This window comes from Balaenoptera physalus (assembly GCF_965194825.1).
Source record: "Balaenoptera physalus genome assembly, chromosome: 1".
Classification (NCBI taxonomy): Eukaryota; Metazoa; Chordata; class Mammalia; order Artiodactyla; family Balaenopteridae; genus Balaenoptera; species Balaenoptera physalus.
The window spans coordinates 180,863,729-180,883,666 of record NC_138882.1 but is presented as its reverse complement, the minus strand read 5'-3'; the positions used below and the strand labels follow the sequence as shown (position 1 = coordinate 180,883,666).

The 19,938-nt window shown below is 50.0% G+C and overlaps 1 protein-coding gene across 1 annotated transcript; it reads left to right on the top strand.

Annotated features, from left to right (window-relative positions):
- The first annotated feature begins 6,874 nt into the window (after nt 1-6,874).
- Nucleotides 6,875-18,818, top strand: UBXN10 (UBX domain protein 10). The gene is made up of 2 exons (XM_082449446.1): nt 6,875-6,954; nt 13,404-18,818. The coding sequence occupies exon 2, from the start codon at nt 13,419-13,421 to the stop codon at nt 14,259-14,261; it is 843 nt and encodes a 280-aa protein (XP_082305572.1). The 5' UTR covers nt 6,875-6,954; nt 13,404-13,418; the 3' UTR covers nt 14,262-18,818.
- Nucleotides 18,819-19,938: the final 1,120 nt, after the last annotated feature.

Below are 19,938 nucleotides of genomic sequence, written 5' to 3'. Positions count from 1 at the left end.
CTATTCGTTCTCCACTGATCCCGAATGCTTGGCATAGTTTCTGGCAGGTCCTCTCTTTAGGGATGGGATATCAGCTGTTCCTGACGCTCTCACTCACTCACTGGGAATTGCCTCAGTCTGGTAGAAGGTTATGACCCCGCCAGGTGATGGGGGGAGGAGTAGCCCCTGGTCGAGGTGATGATTTAAAGGGCCAAACCCCCCACCCCCAGGATGTAGAGAAAAGGGAACTCTCGTGCACTGTGGGTGGGAATGTAAGTTGGTGCAGCCTCTGTGGAAAACAGTATGGAGGTTCCTCAAAATATTAAAAGTAGAACTACCATACGATCCGGCTATTACACTTATAGGTAGTTACCCAAAGAAAACAAAAACACTAATCCGAAAACACAGATGGCCCATATGTTCATTATTTACAGTCGCCACGATATGAAAGCAACCTAAGCAGATATATATATATATAAAATGAAATATTACTCAGCCATAAAATAATTAAAATTTTTGCCATTTGCAACAGCATGGATGGGCCTAGAGGGTATTATGCCAGGTGAAATAAGTCATAAAAAGAAAGACAAATACCATATAATTTCACTTATATGTGGTATCTAAAAAACAAAACAAATGAACAAACAAAACAAAACAGAAACAGAGTCATAGATATGGAGAGCAAACAGGTGGTTACCAGAGGGGAGGGAGGTGGAGGGTTGGATGAAAGAAGTGAAGGGCATTAAGAGATACAAATTTCCAGTTATAAAATGTCACGGGGATGTAATATACAGCACAAGGAATATAGTTAATAATACTGTAATAATTTTGAGTGGTGACAGATGGTTAATAGACTTATCATGGTGATCATTTCATAATGCCTTTCCTCAGTCACTCTGGTAAACTCCTGAAATTAACATGATATTGTATGCCTACTATACTTCAATAAAAAAATAAATTAAAAAAAAAAGGGCCGCCCCCTTGCATCCTTCGGGACAGCTCTGAAAGGGCATCCCAGGTCTCCCAGAGCTCGCTGGGGGACCAGCTGTGGCCTTAGCAACTGTCTCGACGTGTCGGCTTCTCCTGCTCCCCAACTTCGCCTGCTTCACTTCTGCACAGGTGTCTCTCCAGGGAGCCGCCTGGCAATGCACTTCTCCATCTCAGAGTCTGTGTCCGGGGAGGCCCGTCTAAGCCTGTGCGGAGTGATGAGCGTCGCTCTAGTGGTTGTATATATAAACGCCTTTGAGCTCAGAGAAAGGGGCAGCGGACTCACCTCCAAAAGGACGGAGGCGTTTGAGGGGGCCTTGCATGACCTTAAATTTGTATTCTGCTCCTATTTCCTCCTCACTACAATCCTACCAGGCAGGACCTATCACTTCTTCATTTGACAATTGAGAAACCAACTCAGAGAGGAGAGGTGACCTGAAACAGATCCACACGGCTACCAAGTGGCGGGGCCAAGGACTAAGCTCTGTTCCCTAACTTCAAATCCACCTCGCCGGGCTCCCTACCTAAACCTCTTGTCTGTGTGGCATTTGGAAGGTTACAGAGCCTTTTCATACACACTGACCTCCACAGCTGTGACTTAAGCAAGACAGACATGGTTCTCTCCCTTTGAGTAATCGTTTACGGGTGCTTTGAATTGTGCTGAACCAAAGCCAAGAGCACAGGGCTAGGGGCCCAGAGACTTGATGAAGGGGGAGACGGAGGGAGGGAGGGAGGGAGGCATGACTCTTACGCCAGCCTCTAGGGCAGCAGCCAGCAAGTTGGCAGGTCCCTAGGAGCAACTCTCTCAAACCCATCACTTCATCTTACATGGACGGCGATGAAACATTGGTTGGCTTTTCTCCCCATGGAGAAAATAAGGAGGAAAGAGCCTACAAGATCCACAAGTCCAAGGTCATTCTATTTTGTTCACCTAGAGTCTAACTATCACAGTGCCTGGCACAAACCAGTACTAATGATGATGACGGTTAACATGTGTATCACGTTTATTTTATACCTGGCACAATTCTGAGCACTTCACATATATTTACTCTTTAAGTCCTCATATCTAGTCCTCAGCTAGATAGCTACTGTTATTATCTTCGTTTTGCAGATAAAGGAAACTAGGCACGGAGAGATGGGCAGTAATAAATACTCGAGGGGTGAATGAATGAATGAATGATCCGAGGCCTATCATGCTTCAAGTCACAGAAATAAACACGAAACTACAGCCCATTGAGGAGCAGAATGGGGCTAAGCCTGGTACATGGATTATCTCCTCGAATCCTCTTTCAATCCTCCCGAAGAGGCACAGATGATCAAGCCCAGTTCACAGGTGAGGGGATAGAGACTGGCAGAGGGTAGGTAGGTGGCCCTGCAAGTTGACAGAGCCAGGGCTTAGTCCAGGTGTGTCCGACTCCAAAGACAGCACCCCTAACCCCTTAGCAGTTCTCTTGCTTGCCTGTGGGTCACTGAGCCAAACCCTGTAACTATCCAACACACAGCCGAGAAAACAAAACCGAAGACGCCCCCGAGCATCCAAGCACATGGCACAAGGCTCTTATTTTAGACAAAATTCTAGCAAGAGCATCAGCCTCTTTTTCTCAGACCCAGAAGTTGAACAGAAATTAGAAAAAAGAGTGGCTGCTCTTAGCAGGAAGGCAAGGGAGAGAGAGGAATGATTAAAAGGATAACTGACCGAGCCCGCAAAGCTGGGGCCAGGAGTGCAGGGCAGGTGGCTCTACCCACGTCAACAGTATTGCACCCGGAGCATAGTTATTGCCTTCCAAGCCCCGAGAAGAGGTTGTAGTGTGCAGAGATGCCACTTCCTGTCACAGCCACTGCAGCTCCCTGAGCCTCAGTGTCTTCATCTGTGAGATGGACACAATAGTCCTGGCCCCCGACGGATTGCCGGCAAGATTCAACAAGCTCCCGATGGCAAAAGCACTTGGTCAACAGTAGCCAAGGTGAGTTACCATGTCTGGTATGTTTTGCTGAAGAACACTGGGAAGAGGAGGCAATACATTTTTGGAAGTTTTCCAATAATATGGCGGAAATAATATTTTTTTAAAAAAAACAACTGCAGTATGTCAAGGGGTGAATTTCATTTTCTAGAAACTTCTCTCTTGCAGTGCGCTCAGGAAGCTGATTCATCGGGAGGCATGACTAACTGTGGCAGCCTCTTGGCCTCTTTACCAGAAGATCCACCCAGTGGATCCACCCTTCTGCTTGAAGGTTATCCATGATCTCAATCGACATGTCTAATGGGATTGAGGACAGACAGAGTAGGACACTGGGTACTCCAAAATCTACAAGTTGCTAGTTCAAAAAAAAAAAAAAGGCCGATTGCTCTTTGGGGACAAGCTGCTAAGAAACTGAAGCTCCTGCCTTCAGCCCAGCCCCGGGGGAGGGTTCATTTAGACTTCAAGCTACATACCCTTGGGGGGATACCAACTGGCAACTTGCTGGATCTCTCATAGAAAAACCAGCTGTGCAATCAACATCACCCTCATCATTAATTGAATTCTCATAGGTACCTACCACAAAGCAGGCACGTGGTGGGCAAAGCAGGAAACTCAGACACAGGCAAGTTCCTGCCCACAAGGAGCTCATAATCTACTGAAAGAGATGTGCACCGTGGGATGAGAACAACAGGATGATGAACTTAACCCTCACCAAGCACTTACCATGCGCCAGGCACTATGAAGACCTTTACACGTGTTATCTCATTTCACCCTCGCAACAATCCTATTCTCGTCATCTTTGTTCTACAGATGTGAAAACTGAGGTCCAGAGAAGTTAAAGCAGTTACCCAAGGTCTCCAGCTAGCAAGGGGTGGAGCTGGGATTCAAACTCAAGCCTTGAGTCCAGAGGTCATGCCTGCAACCCCATGACCAGCGCAATAGGCGGGTACAGGTAAAGTGCCAGGCGGGAATGCTGGGGTGGGGGATGGGCCTCTGGGGTACAGGGTGGGCTTTGGAATCAGCTGAACTGGGGTTCTAAAACTGCTCTGCCAATCATTAACTTGGCGGGGGGGGCCCTGATTTTCAATTGTTTTCTACAACTCCATTGGCAGGGAGGAGAGTCCTGAAGATTAGAGGAGTTGACCTAGTGGGGGTCCATGGTGCCATCTTGGGCATCTTCCACTGGACCAAAAGGGATCACAGAAAGCACAGGAGGGGTGTGTGTGTCAGGGCGGGGGGGGGGAGGTGTGGTCAGGAAAGGCCTTCAAGAAAATCGTGACTTTTAAGATGGGCCTTGAAGAATCAGTAAATTCGGATTAACTTCAAGGAAGGGAGCAGGGTCAGGCAGGGACACACAAAGACCCTGGAGGTGAAAAATCTGAGGGCCCATTTGGGGGACAAGCTGGCTGGAGCCCAGGAAGAGAGCTGTGGAGTAGAGAGACCCATGGCTGGGAAGGAGGTGAATCCACATTTAAGCTGGCAAGTGACCTTTGGCCACGTTTACTGAGAATCCACTTTGTATGTGTGCTGAAGACCTGGCGTTAAAGGGTTCATCCTTTAAAGACATCTTCTTCAAAAGAGGCGGAGAGACAAAGGTAGCGGAGTCAGCCCTCTCTTTAAAGAGCAGGCAGGCACAGCAACTGGCTGGCCAGCTTCCTTCCTTCCCTTCCCTCCAGCCTCCCCCCTAGGGCTGTGCATTCCGTGGCCCCTGGGAGCAAAAGGCACACACTGCTGAAGATTAAACAGACCCAAGGCATAAGCACCGTTCCACTGTGTGCACACATGGGGACACATCCACACACACAAACACACTCACGCACACAAATGGGGTAAGAAGCCAATCTGATTTTCCAAAAGATTGCATAATTCTTAGGTGATATTAAAATAGCTGATGAAGAATCCGCTTTAAAATTTTTTGGGTGGGCGTTGAAGGGCTGAAGAGCCTTGCTTAGATATTTCTGTCAGAATCATTTACAAGAAATAAGCCGCCAGCACAGAGCTTTAAAACCTTCAGCTCCTAGAACCTCGAGCTCCTGCACCTTCTTGGGTCCTTAGATGCCTCCCTAGATGTGCAGGGTGGGTGAGGGGGTGACCCTAGCAGGGGGCCTGCCCAACCCAGGCCCTCGCCGGCAGCTCCCACAGATCAGGTGTTTCTTTTCTGAGATGGGAAGAAGCACCACCACTGAAACGATCCCCTCTTTCCCAGGCCCCCAGAGAACTTCCTGTCCGTGCCAATCACGTGGCACATAATCATGTCCAGCCTGTGCGGCTTTTCCACCCTTGGCTCAGATTGTACTGAAAAGACTCTGATTTGTAACTCCTTATGACTGTGCGACTTGTCTTCTCAGCCAATTGTGAACATCTTGCAGGAAGGTTAGAGCTGTGCTCTATTACAGTCCTGCATCCACGCATCTGGGATAGACAAGGTAGCAAACATTTTGCCATTATGCTAGGTAGTGGATCTGAATTTTTTCCTCTGATGATACGGTGCTTGAATGTCTCCGAACGTTATCTTCTAATAATATAGTCACTAGTTATTCCTCTGCAAATTCCAAGAGTCTAGAACAGGGCCTGGCAGACAAGTGTCCAGTTAGGTCTCCTTCTGAAGCTATCTTAATTCCATCTTGGAAGAAAACCTTCATCTATTAAGTTGGGATCTGAAGGGTAAGTGGCCATTAGGCAAAGAAAGAGGATGAGGAGTTGGGGAGAGTGAAGAAGAATCTTGTAGGCAGAGGGGACGGCAGGAGCAAAGGCCTGGAGTATGATGAGGGTGTGTACAGGTATGACCCTGTGGCCGGGGACAGCCTTCAGGGCAGCCCTGGAGCAGCAGTGAATCTCGGACAGAATCAGAGGATGGGTTCCCTCCCATCGGAACAGGAGGGAGGAAGGAAAGCAGGGAGACAAAAGTCGGCAGGTTTGTAGGTCTGAGGGCAGAAAGCTGAGAAAGTTCCCATCTGATGGCTTCTATTTTCTCTCTGAGGAGGGAAGTAAGGATATCTTCTGAGCAGGAGGAGGAACGAGGAGAGGTGAGAGATTTTAGGAGAGAGGACAAGGTTTGAAATAACCACTGAGAAGAAAGGAGTCAAAACTGGGCTGGGGAAAGTGGGAGGATTTCTGTGTAGGACTGAGCGTCCAAAGGAGGTTGGAGACCCCATGTTTCCATGACATCAATGCCTGTGGCTGGTCAAGATTTCTTCAGGACCTTGGTGTAGGGGGACTGGTTGGGGTTTCCTCAGGTGGGAGTGATGGAAAGACAGCAGGACAAGGGCACGGCTTCTTGCAAGGGAATGGCTGAGGTAATGGAGCTTGAACTCAACAGGGTAGGGAAGACGCAGGTTGATATGGAGAAAGCAGAAAGGCAATGGACGGGCCTCTGGAAGATGTTGAATGACAAGCGTGGTAGAAGTGGCTGGAGTTGCGGAAGAAGTCATGGTCAGGAGGGTCAAAGCAGGTGCAGATGTAGCTACAGCAAGATTTCGGATGTGGCCCGGGAGTGGTAGGCTGATAGGGAAATGAGGAGGTCAAGGCACGGGTGTCGAAAGGGCGGACTCAATCAGATGCCCCAAAAGCAGCCGCTCAGATTCTAGGATTCACAAGATTCAGTCAGCTCAGCAGCTTCATCTGACAATCAGGGACACTGAGAGCGTCAGGGCCTGAGCCAAGGTCACGAAAGGGGTTTGAGGCAGGCGGGTCTGCCACTCCCAGCCTCCTGGCCAGGGCTCTCCTCCCCCTGGACGCCCTGTCCCCCAGGAGACGTGCAGCGAGGCAGGCAGGCTAGGTGAGGAAAAGAGGAGGCAAGAGAGGCCAGGCCTGAGTCCCCATCCCGTCGCCTCCCAGGGCCTCAGCCCCCGCGCCCAGCCCCGACCCCCCTCCCACCCCAGACACACCCCCTCCTCCCCCAGGCCGGGCCGGTTCCGGCCAGACCGGAAGCACGTGGCCGCCCACCTGCGCGGTTGCCCGGGAGACCCAGGCTGTTTACCCGCGGGACGGAGCCCGGCAACGGCGGTGAACGGAGCGGCGCCGCTAGGTGAGCGCGGCCGGCCGCCGGCCCGCGGGTCTGTCCTCGGTCTCCTGGGGGCCTGGGAGGGGCCGGGACAGGCCAGCCCCGAGCCCCCCGGGGCCCGTCGCCCGGGCGGGCCTCCCCAGACTCGGCCCCAGGGGCGAAGCCCGGGAGACAGGCCAGGGGCCAGGAGGGAAGCGGCTGCTCCCCAGGGGCAGAGCCAGCCCGACCCGGAGCTCACCGTTGCCGGAATGGGACAGCTCCCGGGCTCTGCGGAAGCCGAGGGGCCTAGGAAGCCGCTGGGCCATGCCCTCCTGGCTGGGCAGTACACACCGAACACAGACTCCGAGGGGCAAGGGGATGTCCTGTCACACAGAGAGACCGGAACCAGATCTGAGCCTCCCCCCAGAGCCCCGCTGTTTCACCCAGGTCAACTTGCACTTTCTAGAGGCTCTTTCTTGCCCCTCCCCCCACATCCCTCCTGCTGCCTCATCTTGCCTCCTTCTAGAGCTGCCGGTACTTGAAAAGAACTGAGCTCTTCTTCTCCACCTACCTCTAATCCTCCCTCCCCACTGCTGCTGGAATCATGCCCAGTTCCTTTTCCAGACCTTTGATCACTTGGTGGCTTGTGGTCCAATTTCTCCACTCCCCCTTTTAAACATGGCACTCTGCGTAGGACAGTGTATTCTAATCTTTAGTCCTGGGTAGAACTGGGAATGGTACCAAAGTTTTCTCATTCTCAGGCCAACTACTATCTCCTGTTGGTTCTTCTGAGCATTTTTCATCCTCAAAGCCTCACAAGGAGGGGTGGGGATTGGCAGGGGATAGTATTAACTGACAAACATTTTTAAAAGACCAATTCAAATGTATGCATCCTTGGTATATACCAGCAGATGATATGTGGGTAGTTATATTTTATTACATTTATTGTAGGCTTAGATTTGGGTTGTGAGTGAAATAGAGCGGTCTGACCCCGTGGTAGGAGGTGGGAAAACAGGAAGATGGCGTTAGCTTCTCCTATCCAATTCTCCTTCTTTCCAGTTGATTTGGTGAGTAATCTTAAGGGATGGGCACCTGCCCTTTTGGCAGTTCCTTGGGAACCGTTATCAATGTTTGTTTCCTGACTCCTAGCAGGCCTCTGGGGTGCAGCTATTATGTTTAAGTAAACAGGCCACTTGCCTATTCAACAGGCAGCTTGATGGAAGCCTACGCCTAGATTTTGTCAAATCACTTTGTGGTTGAGAGTCTGCCAGGCCTAGAGGTGGTGAGATGAGCTGAGCAGGGTTGATGATGGATGCAGCAGAAGCCTCCCTGGACTGAGGCGGGCAGGCAGAGTTTGAGACCCAAGGTGTGAATATAAAGACACCGTTGGCCCAGGTCCCCAAACACCTGTTTCCCCCACCTCCCCTCTCCGTGTGGGAGAAGCTGGGGAGAGTTGATGTTCCCTGCATGTAACAGATGGTTCCTGCGCTCGGCAGGAGGCAGCGGGTTATGAAAGCAGGTTTGATGGAACGGTTTTACCTGAAGGAGGTGTTAATCTCTAAATAACCATGAGTGGGCTTATAGGGATTAGTCATAATTGAGGTTTTTCTCCGAGATAGCTCGCAGTCATGTTATCTTATGACCAGGGTGTCTTGGATATGACACCCCCTGAACATGGATAATTATATAGTACCAAAAGGTATAGAAAGTGCACGCACACACTCAAGTTTTACTGTTAAAAATAATCCAGCAGGGAGCCTATGAGAACACATGACTTTCCTCATCAAAGTTGTTAAGGAAGAGGTTTCTAAGTTACCAAACTTACTGACAGTTAAACCTTCCCGAGGCGTGTGTGGGAATTAGATGCCAAGTCTGTGATAATTGGGTAGAAGCTGTGGCAAATTAACAGCCCTTCTTTGACGGGGAAGGGTGGGCAGAGAGGGGGAGCCGGTCTCCCAGTTGAGCTTCTCTCTGGCAGAACAGTTGGGCAGTTATGACCTCCCCATGCCATCCTGAGTTAAGTGCAGAGCTGCTTAATTACAAGCGAAAGACTTTGACTAAAATTAAAGGGAACCCCCCCCCCCATTCTTCACAGTTGATCAGAAAATAGACTAAATTAACAAGGAGCTGGGTAGGCTTTTTTGATGCCAAGGAGAAGGCTCCCGGACTCCCAGCAGCCAGATTGAGTGTGAAAGACTAGAAGTGGGAAAATGGGAGTGTGGAAAGACACTGCCTGTGAGCAGAATGGAGCAAACACAGAGGCCTTGCAGTTAAGAAAGACAGGGCAGACTTTTTTTTCTTCTTTTTTAACGTCTTTGTTGGAGTATAATTGCTTTACAATGGTGTGTTAGTTTATGCTGTATCACAAAGTGAAGCAGCTATACGTATACATATATCCCCATATCCCCTCCCTCTTGCGTCTCCCTCCCACCCTCCCTATCCCACCCCTCTAGGTGGTCACAAAGCACCGAGCTGATCTCCCTGTGCTATGCGGCTGCTTCCCACTAGCTAGCTATTTTACATTTGATAGTGTATATATGTCCATGCCACTCTCTCACTTCGACCCAGCTTACCCTTCCCCCTCCCCGTGTCCTCAAGTCCATTCTCTACGTCTGCGTCTTTATTCCTGTCCTGCCCCTAGGTTCTTCAGAAACATTTTTTTTTTTTTTAGATTCCATATATGTGTTAGCATACAGTATTTGTTTTTCTCTTTCTGACAGGGCAGACTCTGAACTAAGTAGGGCTTCAGGAATACACAGGGATACTGTGTTTTGTTTGGTTGTGGTTTTAGCGGTGAGGAAGGGGATACGCCCTAAAATTAGACAATGATGGTAATATGCACAGAATGGGAATATTAGGGTGCAGAGCTAAGGGGCTTGAATTGCATTGCTCAGCATTGTGTGATGAAGGTAGCTTGGAGTAAGTGAATGGGAGGTAAGTATACGATTAAAGTGTGGGATTAGGGGGAATTCCCTGGCAGTCCAGTGGTTAGGACTCCACGGTTTCACTGCCAAGGGCCCAGGTTCGATCCCTGCTCGGGGAACTAGGATCCCACAAGCCATGTGGTGTGGCCAATACATAACTAACTAAATAAATAAATAAATAAGTAAAAGTATGGGATTAGAAGGGACGTATTAGAATGCATTTTTGGAGGCAATTTCATAGGCAGTAGCTCACTGGAGTCAACCTTCCGGCGTTTCTGTGCAGCGGGCGGGGCAGGCATGGGTCCCCTGAGTCACCCAGCCGATCAGCGGTGACTGGGAGGAGACCCACCACGGACACCCTGGAGAAAAGCTCTGAAGCAACACGTAAGACTTTTGGACCTAAAACAGTCGAAAGCACTAAATAAACAGAAAACAAAAACCAAAAGCAGAAAAATGAAGCCTTTACTGTGTGCCAAGCCTGGTTTTTACGGCCTTACCTATGGTGTTTCGTATTACTGTCCTCATGTTGCAGATAAAGAGACTGATGTTTAGAGGCAGTTAAATAATGTTTTCAAGGTCATATAGCTAATTCTGTAGATGAGGAAAGCAGTGTACCAGAAAGGTAGAATGACTGTCCCATGGTCATCCAGCTAGCTCTTGGCAGGGCCTGAAATAGAACCTAGGTCTTATGACACTGGGTCCTGGGCCCTTTGCTCCCAAACGTGCTGCTTCTTGGGGAGGCTCTGGGAAGCTACCAGAAGGTCTTTCGAGGGCCGGGAGAGGGCTGCTCAGGCTGCAGGTGGAGAGAGCCGCAGTCACAGTGGTGGTCAGGATTCAGAGGAGGCAGGGAGCCCAACACGTTGCGGTGTCCTGGGAAGGACGTAACCAGGGACTGGGAAGGAAAGGTGATCAGAAGCGTGTTAGCGAAGGTGCTGTGAAGACGGCGAGGACAGGGGAGGGGGCCTGACTTGGCAGTTCCAGGCCTGCAAGAGAAACACGCCTCCCACCATGCTTCAGGACGTGCACTCGTGCACACCCCCAAATACAGGGTGTGGGAGGTCCAAACACAGGGGCCCTCAAAGTGTTGGCAAGGTGGTTGGGAAGAAGAAATGTCAACAGCTAACGAAGAGACTGAATGTGATCAGTGCTGGGGGAGAGGCCAAGACTGGTCCTTGAGAACAGAACTGGGTGTCACAGACCTGGGTTCTCTTTCAGGCTCTGCCACCAGCTGGCTTGGTGGCCTGGGGCATTTGCTCTGCTTTTCTGGCTCACACATCTGTAGAATTAGCGTGTGGCCTGAGGCCCCTTTGAAGTTGGCCTAGGACGGGCTTTGGTAAACCATGGCCCACAGGCCAGATCACACCACTCTTTTTGTGTGGCTCGTGAGCTAACAATAACTTTTACACTTTTAATGGTTGGAAAAAATAAAAAGAAGAAGATTTTGTGCCACATGAAAATGATATGAGATTCAAATGCCAGTGTCCATAAAGGCAGTTTTCTTGGGACAGAGCCACACCTGTTCATTTACACACTGTCTATGGCAGCGTTCACACCACAAGGGCAGAGATGAGTAGTTGTGACAGACTGTGGCCCACGAAGCGGAAAATATTTACTCTCTGGCCATTTATGGAAAGGGATCGCCAACCCTGGTGTAGAAGCTGAGTGCCCCCCTGTGAGTTCTGGCCAATGGGTGGACCAGCAGTGGGGTCTCCTGCTCCTCTCCCCCAGCCTGATGACAAAGTGAGGGCAGCAGAGGGATGTTGCGTGAAGTGACTTGTCAGTGAATACCCGGCGGGAGCCCCCCTGCCACCTGTGGCAGGAAGCTCTAGCTCTCAGCTCTTTTTTTTTTTTTTAATTTTTGCTTTTTTTTTTTTTTAATTTTATTTATTTATTTTTGGCTGTGTTGGGTCTTCGTTTCTGTGCGAGGGCTTTCTCCAGTTGCGGAGAGCGGGGGCCACTCTTCATCGCGGTGCGCGGGCCTCTCACTATCACGGCCTCTCTTGTTGCGGAGCACAGGCTCCAGACGCGCAGGCTCAGTAGTTGTGGCTCACGGGCCCAGCTGCTCCGCGGCATGTGGGATCTTCCCATACCAGGGCTCGAACCCGTGTCCCCTGCATTAGCAGGCAGATTCTCAACCACTGCGCCACCAGGGAAGCCCTCAGCTCTTTTTTTTAACATCTTTATTGGAGTATAATTGCTTTACAGTGGTGTGTTAGTTTCTGCTGTATCACAAACTGAATCAGCTATACGTATACATATATCCGCCTATCCCCTCCCTCTTGCGTCTCCCTCCCACCCTCTCTATCCCACCCCTCTAGGTGGTCCCAAAGCACCGAGCTGATCTCCCTGTGCTATGCAGCTGCTTCCCACTAGCTATCTGTTTTACATTTGGTAGTGTATATATGTCCATGCCACTCTCTCACTTTGTCCCAGCTTACCCTTCCCCCTCCCCGTGTCCTCAAGTCCATTCTCTAGTAGGTCTGTTAGGTCTGTGTCTTTATTCCCGTCCTGCCCCTAGGTTCTTCATAACCTTTTTTTTTTAGATTCCATATGTGGCACATATATACAATGGAATATTACTCAGCCATAAAAAGAAATGAAATTGAGTTATTTGTAGTGAGGTGAATGGACCTAGAGTCTGTCATACAGAGTGAAGTAAGTCAGAAAGAGAAAAACAAATACCGTATGCTAACACATATATATAGCTCTTAGCTCTTGAGTGAAGCTGAGCTTGGATTCCCTGCTGGGTAACTGAACAGGGTTACTTTCTCTCTTCTGAGCAAAGGCAGCCACGGGTAACGCTCTCTTCTGGGCCTCCAGGTCTGTGGATGGTGTAGGATGGAGCGCCCCACCCTGGAAGCCAGCAGATTCCGCCCTCAGGACTGGACCCTGGCTCTTCCCTCACCGGGGACACCTTCCCCCTAGAGCAAGGGTGGGCAAACCACAGCCTGTGGGCCAAACGGGGCCCACCCCTGTCTTTGTAAATAAAGTTGCCTGGGAACACAGGGAACACAGCCGCAGTCCCTTGCTTACGTATTTTCTATGGCTGTTCTTGTGCTACAGGGGCAGGGGTGAGTGGTTGAATCAGAGACGACGTGGCTCCCAAAGCCAAAACTATTTAGAGAAAAAGTTAGCTGAGCCCTGCTCTCGATCATAACAGGGCTTATTCCTTCTCATCAATCTGGTCTCTCAGGTTAAAGCCCTCCCGACCCCCCGTAAGAATAAGAATTAGTCACTCGCTGGTGCAATACTTTATTTTCCTCATAGCAGTTATTAGTCGCTGAAAATATCTATTTACTTGTGGATTTCACACCAGCCTCTTCTCACTATAATTAAGTTGCAAGGACTTTGGTTCACTGATATATTCCAATGCCTGGAATGAATGAATGAATGAATTGCAGCTGGTGCCCTTGTCCAGATGCCAGAAATCCAGAGAGAAGCTCCTCTGCACACCCTCTCCCACCCCCATCGTGGCCGGTCCTTATTCTGGATCCTGGGACGTGAATGGCTCAGGTCCAGAAGTCCTAGGACGTTTAACCCACAGCCTCCTCTCTTCTCTTGCTTCCTTAGGGGTCTTGAGGAGCAATGGCCACGGAAGCCCCTGTGAATACAGCGCCCCCTGAATGCAACACTGTTGTCAGCACAGCAGCTGGCAGCTTCATTTGGCAGCCAGACTCACTGAACACGCGCGTCACAAGGCCCAAGTCCGCCAAGGGACGCACTCGGCCAAGTCTGCATAAGCCCGCGGGCACGGAGGGATGCTGCAGCCTCACGCCATCTTCACCTCCAGCCATTCCCTGCGAGTCGCCGAGCAGCCAGAAACCGGCAGCCTGCACACCCAGATCTCCAAGTCAGGGAGCCCCCGATGAGATCCCGGAGCTGCTGCAGCAGGTGCCCACAGGGGCATCGTCTTCCCTCAATAAATACCCAGTCCTTCCTTCCATCAACAGGAAGACCCTGGAGGAGGAGGCCCTGGAAACAGTTGCTAAAAAGGCTGGTTCCCTGCAGCTGAGCAGCACCCAGGCTCTTTACCAAGCGGAGACCTGCACCGTGAAGACGAGTGAAGAAGGTTCCCGAGCTCAACCTTGTTCCCCGGAGAGGAAATGCATCGTGCGGACCAAGAGACAAAGCTCCTACAGGGCCAGAGACCTGGAGGAACCGTCAGATCAAGAGCCAAGGCTGCTGCTTGCCGTCAGATCACCGTCAGGACGAAGGTTTGTCCACCCTTTCCGGCCAACTGATGACTTACACACCGTTGTCGCCGTGGCCGAACACAAGAACGAGGCCACGTACCGACACTGCAGCATTGAAACGATGGAGGTGCCCAGGAGACATTTCTCTGACCTCACCAAGTCTCTGCAGGAGTGCGGAATCTTCCACAAGTCGGTGCTGGGCATCTCACAGGAAGATGGGGAGGGATGGCCCTGAGTCCGCAGCCACCCAGCTGGGGTCCTGGGTCTCTGAGCAAGGAGCGTGCTTGGGCGCCACGGCCTCCCGGGCAGCTTGGTTCCAAGTGCCACGTGAATCTGGTGCAGCTGTGACTCGGGACACTCACCCTCAGCGCATCTTCTTTGAAGCAGTGAAATCTACACAGGCACCAAATGCGTTAAGAGGATTCTCTTGCAGTTGTTAAATTCTCTCCACCACGGGAGTGAACTGGCAAGTGACCAACGCTGTTCCTGGAACAGCTGTGACCAGGCCTTCTCCTTTTCTCCTTGGGTCCTTTCTGAAGCACCTGCTTACCTTTACAATGAACTTGCACTCTCTTGAAGCCAATGGTTTGCCTTTCTGTATTTGATGCAGGATTAAACACTTCCCAGAGAGGATTCTGGTCTGGTAAATAACCAGGGTTCAGGAAATACTGCACTGGCATTTGTGTTTCTTGCAAGTATCTTTAAGAAACAGGCGCTTGACCCTATTTTGGGAGCAGCCCCTTTGCCAAGCTCGGGTGGCTCGAGTTTCTCGGGGATTACCGTTCGTGTGAGGTGGTTTCAGAGGAAAGACTAGGTCTTCAGCTAATACAAATCCCCCAATACACCAACATTTCGGAAAGAGCCCAAGAGCTGGAAAGTGAATCCCTTCCATAAGCAGGGATTAGCCAGGAGCTGCTTTATTTTTAATACAGACTGACCAGGTTTACAATTTTTGGTAGCTACTCTCTGCACAAAATTTTCCCAAAACTGAGAAAAGCCAGTGTAATCTTACATCCTTTGCTTTCCCCAGTGGTGGCATCTTTTGTTTTTAAATGGCACAAACCTACAAGTCTGCACAAACTTGTAGGAAAGGCCCCCTTGGCTTATCTGGGTGTGGATACATTGTTTTATCCCCCAGTTTCAGGGTCTCCCCTACTTCAAACACGGAGGCTCCCTTGAGACGACAGGGGTGACCCCGTGTTCTGATTTAGAATCCCCCGGAGGAAGAGGGCGCCTCGGTTTGGTGTCGCTTTGCTGTGCCTACGCTGAAACCACGTGCCCAAATAAATGTCTCGTTGATCAGCATGACACCCGTAGCTGTGTGGCAGACCCCGGAGTCTTGCTTTTCCAGCTCTGAAATGGTGACATGGAAATTTTCCCAAGTTCCCTCGTGTTGTAAGCTCAGCAAGGCTCCCACATCTCACCTGGGTCCCCTTTACGGCCAAATCCCCGTTCAGAGTGGAGAACACCTGTCCTCCCAGAGCCCAGCCATCACAAAGCCCTGAGTACTGATACGCACCCCTACTTGCTAGGTACACAGAGAAGGCAGGACTTCTACAAGCATAGCAACGAGTGCATCTCGTGCATAGATAAAGCCTGTGGTTGGAAATGTTACTTCCAGCAAATTGATACTTGGCCCTGGAGATGAACACCAACATCCTTTCCTCTGAAGAAGGCTCGCCTTGTCCTAACTGCATCCCACGCCACCCAGATCATTCTAGAATAGGTTATTTTGGAATGTTTTGCAAAATTTCTTAATGCCATTTGGTCAGCCGCTCCTCTGACTGCAAAGGTCATCTGGGGCTGGTGGAGCCTTGGGCAGGCCCAGGCCACTGGCCACATCCCCCGGCTGCTGACCACGCAGAAGGGCCTGGTGACTCGAGCCTGGTACTCAAGTCCAGGGGTTTCGCCTCCCACCCAGGACTCGAGCACAGAGCTCTGCCTCTGATCTAGGAGGCTGGGGGAAGAGCCTCCCACATTTTATTCTTACCACCTACTCTGTGGTAAGAATAAAATCCCACCCACCTGGGACTTGGTAATTTCTCCAGGCAAGAAATCTTTAGAAAATTGCAGCGAAATGGAGCATGCTTGGAGGAGTTAGAATGTTCTGCACTTAGGGGTTTGCTACTGCTATTTAGCTTAGAATTTTGGGGTGGTGGGAACAAAATGGAAGGCATAAAGCATAGAAATATTTTAGGATATTTGGGGATATGTGAACAAAGCTAGATTTGAAACAAATCTTTTGTTTCAAATAAACTTTTTCTGCGGGGACAAAAGATGACAATACTAATAATAAAAACCGATTTGCATGAAACTGAGTCAGTGGAGAAGTGCATCTTCTTATTTCAGCGCAAGGCTTCAGCCACCCACGCTAGTGGACAGAGGGCATTGTGAACCCCGTCTTCAGTTCTCTCCTTGGCAAAGCACTTGGCCCTGCTGTTTGATCCAAGTCCTCTTCCCCAGGCACTCCAGATGCCCACCCTTCCGAAAGCTCCTGCTTTCAGCTCATATCAGAGCACTAAGCTGGTCTGTAGGGGAAGAAACTCCTGAATTTCTTCCCCAAATCATTCCACGTACTCTCCTTTTGAGGTCGGCAAGAACACACTGTATCAGAACTTCAGCGTTCTTGGCTCTGTAGGTGGTACTGCCAATCAGGTGCCCTGGCCTAATGGGCTAAGCTGAGCCCAGGGCCTAACTCTTGGTGGCCCTGGTAGGTCTGAAGTTGGCCCGCTTTGCGGTCACAGGCCTGAGTCATTCATTTAACCCACAGTCATTGAGGGTCTGCCCTGTGCCACACCGGCTCACAGGCATTGGCACCCTAGCAAGAGAGCATTGGCAAGACAATGTGGAACCACCTTGGACTGTCAACTCCAACCAGCCGAGGGCGGCAGCTGTAGCTTTATCTGGGAGGGCCCTAGAGTGAGGGCCAGACTGGCTGGCTGCCGGTCTTCTCCCCACCTTGTGGGAACACAGAGGAAACTCCTCCCCACCTCTTCTAGTGACGGCACTAGGAAGATCGCTCATTAGGGATATGGACTTTGCATAGACAAAGCTTCGTGATGAGTGATTCCACTCCAACCCCTGATAAAGTCCAGTAGGTAAATTCGTCCTGACAGCAGAAGGAACAGCAGGAGAAAGAAGTGACTCATCATGTAGAATCCAAAAAATTTTCACCAACAGATGGCAGGTGGTTCTAACACAACAACAGCCCTTGCCCTGAAAGTACCCGGGGACCCAGCCCACAGCCATGAATCCAGGGCAGTCCTACTGAAGAAGCAAGGTGAATGGGACCATGGGCCAGTGGTCACCCCCAAGCTCCCCACAGAAAATCCTTCACAAACAAACAAAAAAAAAGACAAGCCTTGAGGCTTCCATTCCAATGAGAAACTTTCAAGACTAGTGACAGATCAGTCTCACTATCAGGCATGACGAAAGAAAGGCATTTCATGCACTAGACTTTGCTTTTGTTCATGCTCTCATCACCATTTGAAAGGGGTGTCTAATGTCAAATAAAGCCACCCTGCCCCAAGAGGCAAAAAGGTTTCTCTTTACACAATTTTTAATTGTCTTCATAATATGTTGAGATAAAGGGGTATTCAGTTTCCCGTGGTTTGGGGTATATTTTAGACGAGCCTTTTATATGGTCAGTGGATCTACTTTTATACCTTTTAAACAGAATTGCAAAGAAAACTAGATCATTTTACTTCAGCATTAGTGTGGAAATCATTCTGAGAATTAAGCAGGAATATCCGTTTTCTTAGTCCACCGAGGCAACACACCACAATAAAGTTAAAACTTTTAGCATGTTTACCCTCGCCCTGAAATCAGAACCGACCAAACCCTACCATAGAAGCAGAGAGGGTCAGGGGCCACTGCGGAGGAGTTGGCCATCCAAGTGGAGCAGACTTTTGGTGACTCACCAACAAACAAGACAGCCACTCAATTATAAAAATAAAATTGGGTGTTATTTTGTGTCTGCACCGGTGATGTGACATTTTCCTTTCCTGGTGAGGGCAGTTTCTACCAGCCCTTGCTGACGTCCCTCTGTGTGCCTCTACCTTCAAACAGTTGAGGAAACAGCAGAAATCCTGAACAGCTGATGCACAAGCACACATCTCTGGAAGTATTTTTGGACACACTTAAATCCCATCCCAAGACTCTGAACAACTGATGTGACAACTGCCAATAGGTACAATGAAGTGAGCCTCATTCCCACAGTCCTGCTCAGAGGAGCGCTCCGGCTGCCGTGTTGAGAACAGACCGTAGGGGTCAGGGTGGAAGATGGGAGACAAACTACTGGACGTTGACAGTAACCAGAGGAGAGATGGTGGTGGCTTGGGCCAGGGGCATAGGCATAAATGTTATGAGAGATGGTCAGATTCTGGATACACAATCCATTTTCTTAAGGAAAAAGAAAAGGAAAGATAGTTTGACAAATTGGAATTTACCCAAGTGGACTTAGCTTGACCACATCACCAATGTGGACTGTTTCTGCAAAAACAAAAACAAACCTGACAGCAACAAGACCAATACATGGTAGGCAGGGGAAAAACCCTGACCAGAAGCAATGTGCAAAGGAAGGAAATGCATGAAAGTTTTTGGACAAAGTGTGTGGAGAAGTTCAAAGCTCTTAATTGCTTTAATTAAGAGATGCAACTAAAAAGCTTGCTATTTCACTTAATGTATAGGTTAAATCAATTACCGTCTAACTCTAGGGGTATAATTACCGCCAAGGTTACTTTATGACAAATCCTTGTTCCAGTAAAATACATTGTTTATCTCTTCTTCTCTCCCTCCCTCTCCTGCCTCCATTCCATTCAGCCAACTCCAGCCGCTGATCTGGGGTGCATTTCCTTTCGGGAGGGCAAATAAAACCACTGTCCTTTGGTGTAATTAACAAAGCTCCTAGTTTCATAACTTCCACGCCCACCTGTTCTTTTGTTCTTTACACTGAGGAGAGCTGAGCTGTAGGGCCTTGGACCCGCTGAGAGCTGCACCTCTCTGACATCCGCCCTCTAGCAGAGAGATGGGGATCATGGCTCTACTCTGGTTGGTGAGTACCACCAACAGACATCCTGGGTCTGCTTTAGCCCCAGCCCACTGTTAATAAGAATGGCCAGCCACCTGCAGACAGACCGTGGGAGAATGGTGGCAACTTTCATCTTCCCTACCGGGAAGCACAGTCTGGAAATCACCTGCTGTCTCCACTCCAGCCCTGCATCCAGCCCCTGGATATACTGCAGGGTCAACCCAGACCATACTTGAATGGGCCATGTCCCAAAGACTCTGGATCCAGACCCAATAGAGCTTTGTTAGTTTCCCCAACCCAGGCCTGGACCTCAGCTCACATTTCTCCTTCTTAATGGAGTTCCTAGCGGGAGCTCACCTTATTCAAATTAGCTGTAACAAATTAATTCAAAATGTGTCTATAGGCACCTATAGGCCAGGCACTTATTAGGTCTATCAGTGAACAGAGCAGGCACAAATTCCCTGCCCTTATGGAGGTTACATTCAAATGCCTGGAGACAGAAAAGGAACAATATACGTAATTAATAATATAGTATGATAGAAAAGGATACAGGTGATGGAAAATGGAAAAGCAGAGGAGGGTGAGGGGGACCTGGAGAGCATGGGGGTTGCAGAGGATGAGATCTTACATGGGGGGTGGGTGGTCAAGGCAGACCTCACAGACAAAGCAACATCTGAGAGAAGAACTTGAAAATGAGACTCAGCCGCGCTCCTGGGGGTGGGGGCGGGGGCGGGGGCGGTGCTCCGGGGGCGGGGAGCCTGTTCCTGGCGGAGGGGACGCACAGGTCCTAAGGCGGGAGCCCATCTAGCCTGTTGGAGGGAAGGGCAGTCGGTGCGGCTGGTGGGAGGAAGGGGTCGAGCTGTTGGAGATGGGGGCGGAGAGA